Source organism: Salvia hispanica, chromosome 2 (assembly GCF_023119035.1).
Source record: "Salvia hispanica cultivar TCC Black 2014 chromosome 2, UniMelb_Shisp_WGS_1.0, whole genome shotgun sequence".
Taxonomy (NCBI): Eukaryota; Viridiplantae; Streptophyta; class Magnoliopsida; order Lamiales; family Lamiaceae; genus Salvia; species Salvia hispanica.
The window spans coordinates 510,748-522,555 of NC_062966.1; the positions used below are offsets into that span (position 1 = coordinate 510,748).

The 11,808-nt window shown below is 31.6% G+C and overlaps 1 protein-coding gene and 1 long non-coding RNA gene across 9 annotated transcripts; one reads left to right on the forward strand and one right to left on the reverse strand.

The window, feature by feature from the left end:
- Positions 1-630: 630 nt before the first annotated feature.
- LOC125205371 lies at positions 631-1,545 on the reverse strand. Its single transcript, XR_007173750.1, has 2 exons — positions 1,163-1,545; positions 631-740 (listed from the first exon to the last, which is right to left on the reverse strand). It is a non-coding gene; the product is annotated as an uncharacterized LOC125205371 (long non-coding RNA).
- Positions 1,546-8,733: 7,188 nt separating this feature from the next.
- Positions 8,734-11,808, forward strand: LOC125205370. 8 transcript variants are annotated; one of them, XR_007173749.1, is made up of 5 exons: positions 8,737-9,317; positions 9,771-9,829; positions 9,931-9,996; positions 10,099-10,471; positions 11,295-11,808. XR_007173749.1 is itself a non-coding variant. In XM_048104259.1 (4 exons), the coding sequence occupies exons 2-4, from the start codon at positions 9,884-9,886 to the stop codon at positions 11,214-11,216; spliced, it is 432 nt and encodes a 143-aa protein (XP_047960216.1). In that variant the 5' UTR covers positions 8,734-9,317; positions 9,771-9,883; the 3' UTR covers positions 11,217-11,808. The 8 variants fall into 8 exon arrangements, 5 of the variants coding, with proteins under 5 accessions (XP_047960216.1, XP_047960215.1, XP_047960211.1 ...); XM_048104259.1 differs by lacking the exon at positions 9,931-9,996 and having other exon boundaries at positions 8,734-9,317; positions 9,771-9,930; positions 11,205-11,808; XM_048104258.1 differs by lacking the exon at positions 9,931-9,996 and having other exon boundaries at positions 8,736-9,317; positions 9,771-9,930; positions 11,298-11,808.

Here is an 11,808-nt window from a genome sequence, read left to right on the forward strand (position 1 = left end):
TATTTATTTCATTCTTTCAAGCCATTCCAAACTCCTTTAGAACATTCCCAACACTTTTCCTAAAACCTCCCTTATTTCTCCCTAACTCCTGCCACATCAGCACCATAATTTATCCCCAGTTTTTAGCCAACTTTTAGCCAACTGCTCCAATGGTTTCTCCCTTATTTCTCCCTAACTCAACATTTCATTTTTATATCATCACTAATTTAATTGTTTTATTTTTGTATATAATAAAGCTAGCTAATTTAATTTATAAGACAAAACAAATAATAGTAATAAAGTTCGTTGTATTAAACACGGGTAAACATTACAACGACGAAGAATGAGATATCTCCTCGTCGGACCGAGAATGAGAAGACGATTCAGAATTCATTAAATATAGATGGAGAGAGAGAAAATAAATGGAGAGAAAAGGGATGAGGATGAGGATGAGGATGAAGAGAGAAAAGGGATGAGGATGGGGAGAGAATGAAGAGAAGGTGTGTATTTATAGGGGGAAAATTAAAAAAATAAAAACAAAAAATATATTTATCGCCGAATTAACGCCCACAGTGGTCGGCGATAATTCGGCGATAATCCGGCGATTTTTCGCCGGTTGGCGATAAAACGGGAGGAAAAATCGCCGAATTATCGCCGACCTCTCCCATTGGTCGGCGATAACTCGGTGATAGACGGCGAAAAAACGCCGACTTTTAGCCGGCACCATTGGGAGTGCTCTTAGACCTCTTTGCAATCGATACCTGAAAAATTAAATACATCATTAGTTAAAATCTTTTAACTAAGCAAACTTTCAGAAGTTATTATAGCTTGTTACTGATACCCCATTTTCCATTTAAAGAATTAACTTTTAAAGAATTAACACAGATTTTCCAAGCAAACTTTTTAGGAGTTATTATAGTTTGTTACTAATACCCCATTTAAAATAAAATGTATATCATTTTTTTAATAATTTAATTAGTATCCATTTCACTGACCATTATTGAAATCTATAGGTGAATATAACTCAAATCAGACTGTATTGAGAAAAGAGTTCAAGAAAATGTATTATTTGATGGAATTGAATGTGTATATGTTACTTAGTTGCATAGCCATATTTAGCAAAGCAGACTAATATATTCATTTGCAAAGCAAATAAACTTGAGACTCTAATAAACTAACCAACCTTAACTTCAGCAGCCATAGCAAAAACAAGAACTGATTCAAGAAAGACAAAGACTGGAGCTTTTCTACTCAAATCACCACCTCCCAAATTTGTGTATGGTATAATAACAGTTAGAGAGAGAGAGAAAAAAAAGAGAGGAACAGTTGCAGACTCAAAGGTGTATAAATATGAAGGACGACTGAGAGAAATCGGACCAGAGGGGAGCTATAGCCACGTAGGATTATGCTGATTTTTGCCACATATATCTAATCTAAACTACTAATACTCCAGTACTACTAATATTAAAATGTAAAATTCTTTGCAATGGAGTTGTCCAGAATTTGGAGGAGTTGGAAAAGATTGGATCTTTTGGCTGTGGGCACTGAGATTTCTTGTGGCTGAGATTAAACGGGTTCCTGCCACGTGTCCATGTCCCGTATCTTTTTCTGAATTCTTGCAAGAATGTCCCCCTCTCTTCTTATCTTTATATCTAACATAACAAGATTTTTGTGGAAGATATTGAACCACCACCTACCTCTAATCACATGCCTCAAATAAAGATGATAAACCTTTTCTTTCCCAACCAAATCGTTTTCAATTTTTTTTTACATTTTATTTTGCTTTGTTGAGAATTAATACCTCTATCGCATTAGAATTGAAACTTTTTTCTTTTTGGTTTATCCCATTAAATGAAACGTTTTTATAAATGGAAACAATACTTTCTCTATTTTTTCTTCTGTCTTATTTTACTCTCTCTTCAATAACTCATAAAACAACACTACATAAAATCCCGTGCCGAAAAGTAAATGTTGCATATTTAATTAGACGGGGAGAGTATTATTTTATCAGTTTTCTTTGGTCAGATCATTGATTGCAAAAATTGTAATTTGTGGTTCAAAATCTATATCTATCTATACTAATATAAAAGCCGAGTTTTGGGCTACATTTTGAATATTTAAGAATTTTGGGCATGATATAAGATGTGGCTAATATATAAAATTTATGATTGATTATCATAATTTAAAGGTTTTTTTCCAATTATAAGATGTGGACATTTATTATTTGCTAGAAATTTATGTTATATTTCAATAGATATAATGTCATTAATTAAAAAGCTATATTCAGTCAAAAGCTATATTCACTAACACATATATTAGTATACATTAAAACTTATTGAATTTCAATCATAATGTCATTAATTAAAAATAAACGGTTTTGAAAAACCAATTACAAATAATTGGAGAAGTGAAAGGTTTTTTTCAACTATAAATCTATGACATGTGGTGGTTCTAAATCCACAAATTCATTACGTTATTTCCTATTTCTATGGCATTTGTCACATAATTTCAAATAAACCTTATTCTTTGGTTTCATCTTCCGATAAATATATTATACGGTCTCCTATAAACGTGATTTGATAGATTTGATTAACTCTCATTGTTTATGTAATTGCAGGAATTATATACACTATGTGAATTGTGGTGTTGGAGGTAATTGCTTAACGCATAAAATTAAAACTTTTTTATGCAAGTATGAGATTCGTAGTTTACATCCACTCACTCATTACATTATTTCATATTTCTATGACATTTATCACTTAATTTCTAATAACCTTTATTCTCTGTTTCATCTTCTAATAACCTTTATTCTCTGTTTCATCTTTCGACAACCTTTATTCTTTATTCTATGGTTTTCTATAATTGGGCTTGGATAAATTTGATTAACTCATTATAGAATTATATACAATACGTGAACTGTGGTGTTGAATACATGTTGTTTAAGCATAAAATTAAAACTTTTGTTATTGAAGTATGAGATTTGTAGTTTATTTCGAGAATTGGTATTGAGATGTAACATTTTCCTTCATTTCAGTTACAGATGTAAATATTAATATAACATGTCTTCTAAGATAATAAAATTTGATATCGAATTATTAGTTGACCGCAAATAAGGGGGAAATAGGGTTGAGGCGTAAGTTACGGCGAACGTATATTTAGTGTGTAATTATTTTTAGGCTTGACCTTGGAAATAATTACATGCGCAATTATAGCAAGCAATATATATTTTTTGGCTGGAACGTAAGAAAGATTGTTTGAATTTTTTTGAAAATTTTAATTTGTATCAACGAGGTTGACTGTATTTGTGATTCCACTGTTAATAATGTGTATTAAAAAGTCTCCTTAGTATTGATGATTATTGCTTTGTTTTAATTTTTTTTATGTAAATGGTATTGATGATTATTGCTTTGTTTTAATTTTTTTTATGTAAATGGTATTCAAGTTATAAAATTATGATTGTTGTTTTGTTGTTAGATATAAAAAATTAGTCATTGGAATTTTGATTAATTTTATAAATAATGCAGATTCCATACCATTATCTTAAAATGTGTATGCACTTGGTTGATTTTCAAATTTGTTAAATTTAATGTTTTGGGGTTTTACATTTAAATTATTTTACATGTTTGCGATTTTTAAACCTTAAATAATATAGTTGTATCGTATTTAAAAATAATTAATTTTAAATATAAATATATTTATGAAATCAAATTAATTCGTGCATCGCACGGATGTGATACTAGTAGATCTTAAAATCCAAGTTTCTCTTACAGTGAATAGCATCTAAATGAGGCAATCTAGTGGCTCTCTCGAGCTAAGCTGAGAGTTGGATGATCCCATGTACTCCCTCCGTCCCAGAGTATTAGACTCGCTTCTTTTGGGCACAGGATTTTAGGAGGTGATATTTAAATAGTTAAAGTGGAGAGAGTAAAGTATGAGAGAGGGAAAAAGTAGGGGAGAGAAGAGAGAAAAAAGTAGGTAGAGAATAAAATAAGATAGATGCTTTTTGCTAAAAAAGGAAATGAGTCTAATATGTTGGGACATCCCAAAAAGGAAAGTTGGTCTAATACTCTGGGACGGAGGGAGTACTAAATATTCGTCATTGTTTATTTATTTTTATATTTGTGGACATCCAGAGAATAATGCCATTGAATAATTATTACTCCTAATGGTGCCCCATTATACTGGTTGGAGTTTTGTTAATGGTTATCCAGTTTTTGTGGTGCAAATTGCTAACTCCAAATATTTTACTGATTTTGCCCAAAATCCAAAATGATAATTGTCAAACATCCAGTATTTGTAGGCCAATAAGAATAATTTTTTAAGTCATTAGTATATAGAAGTTATACATAGTACTAATTATTTATTCAATTTTAATTTTGTTAGTAAAAGCGGTTAGAGCAGTTGATTGAATAGGATTTTTGTGGTCTAGCGATCAATGTCATGTGTAGTTGTATTGTGACATAAATGTGATTTAGCTTGCTCAATGTCTTGTCGTGGTAGTCTGGTAGATATGATTTGCTAAAATGAAATATCTTGCATGCATATATATCATAAATACAGTTATTTTTTTTTCATCTTTCATAAAGAAGAATCAAGATTACATTAAAAGGATTAACTGTTCTAAATGGTATTTTATTTCTGAATCTATTTAATTAAACAGGTTTGCCATCAAACAAGTTTGAACAATTGTCACATGGAATACCAAATAGTAAAAAAAAACTACTAACAAATAAAACAAAATCTATATGTATTTCGTACGTTCAATAAATAATGAAGATCAATCATTTTGATGACGTTCATAATTCAAAAAATAGAAAGCTACTGAAGTACTCCAAATGACTCAACTAATGACGAAGTATTCATTCATTCATTCACTTGCATTATTTCGCCACACTCAAAGCTCAGCAAAGGGGTTGAAATGACTCTAAAACTTGCTACTATTTCAAGAAAGTTAGATTTGTAATCCAAAACTTAGAAGGAACTCTGTATATGATTTTATTTCAAAGAAAGATTCAGTTGGATTTGAAGAGTCGATGATAGGTTGTAGTAGTAATTAGTATTATTTTATCAAGTGAAAGATCCAAATGGGATAAAGGCCAAAATATCCAATTAAATTCAGCGTTTGAAGTGGTTGTCAATTTCACAGTGCGACAATTCCAACCCATCCTTAGGGGTTGGGGTTTAGTTACATATTTCACGCGCTATCCATTGCATTTCTAGATATGTCATGGCTCTATTTTGTTTGTGTAGAATGAGGATAAATTTATTACTAATTATTACTTATGTCCCACATTAGGAGTCAAATTTGCTATTTTGCACTCATTTTATAAAAATGATAATAAATAGTTAAAATCGAAAAATAGTAAAGTAAGAAAGAAAATAATATAGAGAAAAAGTAAGTATGACTCCTAATGCAGGACGAAGGTAGTATTATATATGCATTTATTATAGATTTATGTGTTAAATCTTGCTCAATATAAGATGTCTAGTTCAATTTTTAAAAGAACACTTCGGGCTTAACTTCACACTCAATCTGTACCCCTGTCCTCCGCTTTCCATCTCATGGGCCAGACGAGTAGGTTGGCCATCTCCAGTCTCATGATTTTCAAATGGTTCTTCGCTAAATGAAAGTTCAAAATAAATAATATTCGTCTGTCCTACTTAAATGTTCGCATTTCCTTTTTAGTTCATCTCACTCAAGTATCACGGTCTATTAAGAAAATAAATCTCTCTTCCATCTCCTTATTAAAATATTTAACAAGTATTTTTTCTCTTTACTTGCTCTACCTAACTCCTAAAATTCGTTCCACTCAAGAATGTATACATCTTGAATGAGACGAAGGGAGTAGTAAATAATTAACAAAACTAGTACTCACGTCTGTCTCAACTAAGTTGGGCCGCTTCTTTGGCCACAGAGATTAAAAAAATTGTATTGAATTAGTTAGAGCATCTCCAGGGGAAAAAAGGTAAATTAAAAGGTATATTTCTCATTTAGCTTCTCAAAAAGATAATTATACATTCTTCAAAAATAATGGACTCCAAGAAAAAAAGATAAACTAAAAACACAAACCAAAATAATTATCTTTTACCTTTTGTACTAAGAATGGGTAAACATACATTCTCAAAATAAAAGAAGATACTATAATACTTTCTCAAATATCTTTTACATTGGAATATGAAATTTTAGAGCATTTCCAAGGAAAAACGTATATAGAATATATATATTCTCTATTTACCTTCTGAAAAAGGGAAATATAACCTTTCAAAGAGTAACAAACTCCAAAGGGATAAGGTATATAAAAAAGTAAGTTATTTTCTAAAATAAAAAATAGTAAAAGATACATTTCAAAACAAAAATGTATAATACATTCTCAAATACTTTTTTTATTGGAAAATGATTTTTCATGAAGGTAAATATGATAGTTTGTATGATTTTACCTATCCATCAACGGTGAGATAAAGATACATCTTTAAAATGAAAAATATATAATACCTTTTCAAATATCCTTTCGATTGGAGAATAGTTTTTCATAAAAAAATAAATATAATAGTTATAAATGGTAAGTTATTTCTCTTTACCTTTATATTTATTTTTTTCTTTAAATATATCTTTAATTATAATAAATAAAATAATTTAAATAAGAAAAAATAAAATAAATGGTAAAGTAGGAATAATAATTTTTTTATATAATAAAGAAAAGAGGGAACATCTTTTTTAGTACACCAACTATCTCATATGAGCAAATTTGGTCCATAACATTTCATAATATCTTTTGAGGTACATCAACTATAAGTTAATATCAATTTAACTACTTTTTTGCTATTTTCAATATTTTCATGACCAAAGTACCCTTAAGGCTATGAAAGACAATTCAATCTATTTATTCTCTCATTTTCATTAAAATATACTTCTTTCTTTATTTATCCACTTTCTTCTAATTTATTTGTGATTAAGTTAAATAGTAGTTTCTTATACTATTATTATTAATATATACCATGCCTTATTTGAATATTATGATATTGCTTTCTAGTGCTAGTTAATAATTTTATATGGTTACGTCCTCAATTATTTAGATAAAATTAAGATAAATATTTTATTTATCGTACTTTTATTAAACTAAAAATTTAAGTTAATCATAATATATAATATATACTACATTGAAAAAAAATTTAATAAAGTAAAAAAAATTAAACTTAGCTCTTTGAATTATTTAAAATTATGTGTATGTTAAAGAATTTTAATTTATTTTTAATTGTCAATTTTGTATTGCACTTAAAAATAACATATTCTCCTATGTATAGCTTTAAGATTGAAAAATTCTCAATTATTTAGATAAAATAAAGATAAATATTTTATTTTAATGAATCTAATTATTTTATTAAACTGAAAATTTATGTTAATCTTAATATATAATATATGGAGTACTACATTGAAATAAAAATTTAATAAAGTAAAAAAAATAAAACGTAGCTCTTTGAATTATTTAAGATCATGTTTATGTTAATAAATTTTAATTTATTTTTATAATTTTGTATTGCACTTAAAAATAACATATTCTTCTATGTATAGCTTTAAGATTGAAAAATTAATATTCTATCTAATAAACAGAACTACGTTTATATACATATATTGTATAAGTATAATGTTCACATATATTTATACCTAAGTTATTTCATTATAATTATTAAATATAGTACAATGATTTAAAATATTACTCCTACAAATAAGTAAAACTAAACGTAGATAATTAATAGTAGTAATAAAATATATGCAACATCGATTTCAGTTTCACAAAATTTCAAGAAGCACTGTAGAAACTCATCTGGTGAGAAAAATAATTGCAGAATCAATTGACGATGTGCAAAAATACTCATTCAACAAGATTTATAAGAAGAAATGCCATTCATTAAATTGTGGAGAGTTTTGATCCTATGGTGAATAAATTGATTGACTAAGTCGAATAAATTTGGTGATAAGAAAATTGAGAGACGGAAGGTCTAGTGCAAATATTCCATCAATGGCGGCGATAGGAACGAGAATTAGAGGATGGAAGCAATAACATTATAATGTGAATAAAATATAAGACGGGAGGAAAGAGAAAATATTGAGTGATATAAACTCAAAAAATTAATGGTGACACTGCCACATCAGCATAGTCGCCTACAAGGCGCAGGCGCTCAAGTAGTGTCGCTTAGCAGATCAACTCTCATCGTTAAGATATTTTTATTTTGAAATTAAAATTAGAGGAACATATTTTTTTGGTACATCAACTATTCAAATTACATACTTTAATGAAAATGAGAGGATAAATAAATTGAAATGCCCTTCATAGTCTAAGGATACTTTGGTCATGAAAATATTGGAAATAACTAAAATGTAGTTGAATTGATATTATCTTATAGTTGATGTACCTCAAAAGATATTATAAAATGTTATGGACCAAATTTAGTATTGCACTTAGTATACTAAAAAAGATTTCCCTTTGAAAGAAAATGACTTACTCCTTCCGTCCGAATAATTCGGGTCACTTTGACCGGACACGGGTTTTAAGAATTGTAATGAAAGGTGGGTTGAAAAAGTTAGTGGAATGTGGGTCCTACCTTTATATATTAGTTTTATAATAAAATGTGAGTAGGAATGAGTTAATGGAATATGAGTTCTATTATAAAAAATTTATAAAAGTGAAATGAGACAAATTATGTGGGACGAATCGAAATGTAAAACTGGGATAGGGACGAGTGAACAAAGTGAATAGCTGAAATGTCAATCTCCGCCGCCATCCACCGAACTCTCTTCAAAGAGAAGGACGGCGGCGGCGGTGGAGCTCTCTCCTCCCCGCTTCCTCAGCTTCTTAATTTGGCAATCGCTCCAATCAACCCTCATACTCTTCCTCTCCAAAACCCTTCTTCTTTCCCCCTTTACTAAATACCCATTTCCCCCCATTTTTCTATCCCTACTCTACTTCCTTGGCTTCCATTTGTCTCTCTTCGTATTCTCCGTCTCCCTCTTTTCTTCTCCGCATCCTCTGCAGTTCGCCACCCCTCTCGAAATCTCGCTTTCGTTTATTCGCCTAATTTTTGTTTCCGGAGGCGAGCAGAGCTTGCTGAGGACCAGGGTCAGAGTGTCGTTGAGCTTCGTTCTGTTTGTGTGCCTCTGTGCTGTGGCCGGCGCGGTTTCGGCGATTTCTGTTTGCTGGGGTTGTGATGCTTATTATGATGCTGATTCGGGTTAGATTAGGGTTGGTGTTTTGGGGTTTAGGGGTTTCGTAGTCGGATTGATTTATGGCTTGCATTATGTGTATAAGCAACGGTGTGTTTTCAGGTTTCCGATAATTCAGGTGATTAGTTCTTCAAGCCTTCTGAACTAAGTCAATTTTTAGATTGTTGTGTTTATGTGGAATTATATAGTGCTGATTGACTAGAATTTACTTCAGTCATTGAGATTATTGGTTAATGTAGATTAAGAGGATGGTATGATAATGAGCCTGTAGTCCTGTATTATTATGAAAGTCGTGATAAACTGCAATTTTGTTGTTTCTTACTCCCTCCGTCCCAAGGAAGATGACCCCTTCCTTAGGCGGGAAGGGCGGCACAGGATTTTATGCAGTTAATTTTTGTGTGTTAAGAGGAGAGAGTAAAGTAAGAGAGAGGTAATAAAGTAGAGATAAAAGTGTTTCTATTTTAAGTAATGGATCATCTTGGTTGGGACAAACCAAAAAGGAAAGTGGGTCATCTTCAATGGGACGGAGGGAGTATTTTGCTGTACTGATTAAAGCTAATTGGATGAACAGTGCCCTCCGTTCTTCAGCTACAAAATGGGGCTTCCCTTGTCTATTAGAAGGGCTTTAAGGTTTTCAGCTGTTGGCTTTGCACTATCTGGGATACTATCTTTTTTTTTTGCCTAATGAGTACAAGAGTCAAGGTTCAGTTGGAAAGTTCGTTGTCGAGCAGGTTGTGTTTTATCTTGGGAGTTTTGTAGTAGTTCTTTGCTGGGAACTAAGCCACCATCTGCATCTGGTTTCTCATTTAACTGATTGTTTCTCCTAAAACTTTTGTTCACAGTTTAACACGTTTTCAGTTTTCAAGAATTTTATGTACTCCATTTTGATCACTATGTAGGTTCTACATACCAAGAGATTTGTATTTGCGCCCCCAAAAGGATCAGCAGCAGCAGAAACAAATCCAAGTGAACCGCTCCTGGCCACAATTGAAGAAAGCACCCCTAATTCACTTTTGCAGTATCTTGCTTATCTTGATCTCTGCATGGTGTGTGAGAATAGTGTTGATTCATGCCTTCTTTGAGGAGACTGGTGAGACTTATAGAAGAGTTGTAGCTGCTTGCCTACGGCCTCTGGAACACTTCACCCAGAAACTAGCTGAAGGTCTAGAGTGCTCTTCAGCTGATAAGTCGATGCAACTATCTGACCAGTTAACTTCACCAACGGAACGGCTTGCTGTTCTGAAACTCAATGTCTCATTTTTTGATGCACAGGTATGACATCAGGATCACATCACGTCAAAGTGATTATTTAATTGGTTATGGCCGCTAACTGTGTGAGGACTTGCCATTATCTCACTTTTCTCTGGCTTATTCTTCCTCATTTCATCAACTCATATATTTTGGTTCTACTGTTTTTCTTTCCGTGATTTTTATCCTTTTGTGTTTTAGACTTTTAATTAAAACATTTTTTTTCATCTTTCCATATTTATATTGCCTATATCTTTTGGTTATCTCTTTTAGAAATTCATTTTAATCACATATACTGTTTCAAGTTATATGTATTTTGTATGGTCATTCACTCCATGGTGGTTCAAGGAAGTCTGTATTTTGTATCTGGAAGTTTTCTTGTAAAGGAATGAGGCCATTTTCTTGAATTTGCTATCTTTCTTGATGCTTGGGAAGTGTGATTAGTTTCTTCCACACATAGCCAAAGTTTTAGTATTTGTGTGAATGGGTTAAGGACTTAAGGTACTGTTGCTGATAGATAGACTGAGAAATAAGAATCTGAAGTTGAAATTATTTGAAACATTATATTTTTAATTTTATATCTTCAGTTTCTTGCCATAGTACCTTCCTAATTTTTGGTATCACAAAAATGTTCCCAAAAAGGACTATTCGGCAAGTACTTTCTTATCTGTTGATGCAGTGATGCTTGATGATTTGTTTTCCTGATAAGAAAGCCAGTTATATTGTTTTATTTATAGTCCTCATTGTTTTCCTTTAGAGTGAACTGTGAAGAGAGCATTTGTTTCAACATGTTATAAGAAAGGCATGATTATTGCATGTTGCACTCACTTACTGTCAACTCTGGCAGAAGGGAGTCAACAGCAGGTGCAATGGGGGAAATAAGAGGGAGCCCTCTGTATGCAGAAGCTTATTCAATGGCTGATCTCCTGAAAACTTCAATTTACTGCATTGCATCTGCTTTTCAGAATGAGATGCTGAGCTGTGGGAAAGCAGGGCTTCTTGAGAAGGAATGGATCATTAGCAGTAAACCGCTTTATGGAACTCAAGAGCTCCTCCTACACAAATTGAGACTTTTCTTGGACCACCAGGCAAACTAGTGCCTCAACTGCGCGAGCTCTGAAACATGTTTTGCTGCCGAGACAAATTCTTGAGAGGCAACAGTGTGGGGGGTTTTCTTCCCCTTAAACGAGGAGTATGTGGCTGACCTGTGCATTTTTTGATTGCGAACTGTATCACTAGAGAAGTAATCACCTGTAGAGGAATCATGATGCCCAAGTGTGTGTTGAATATTTTCTGCACTGTAAAATATCATGTTAAATTGGAAGAGAGAAGTTTTTTCTAAAAAATTTTCTTGTTTTTCA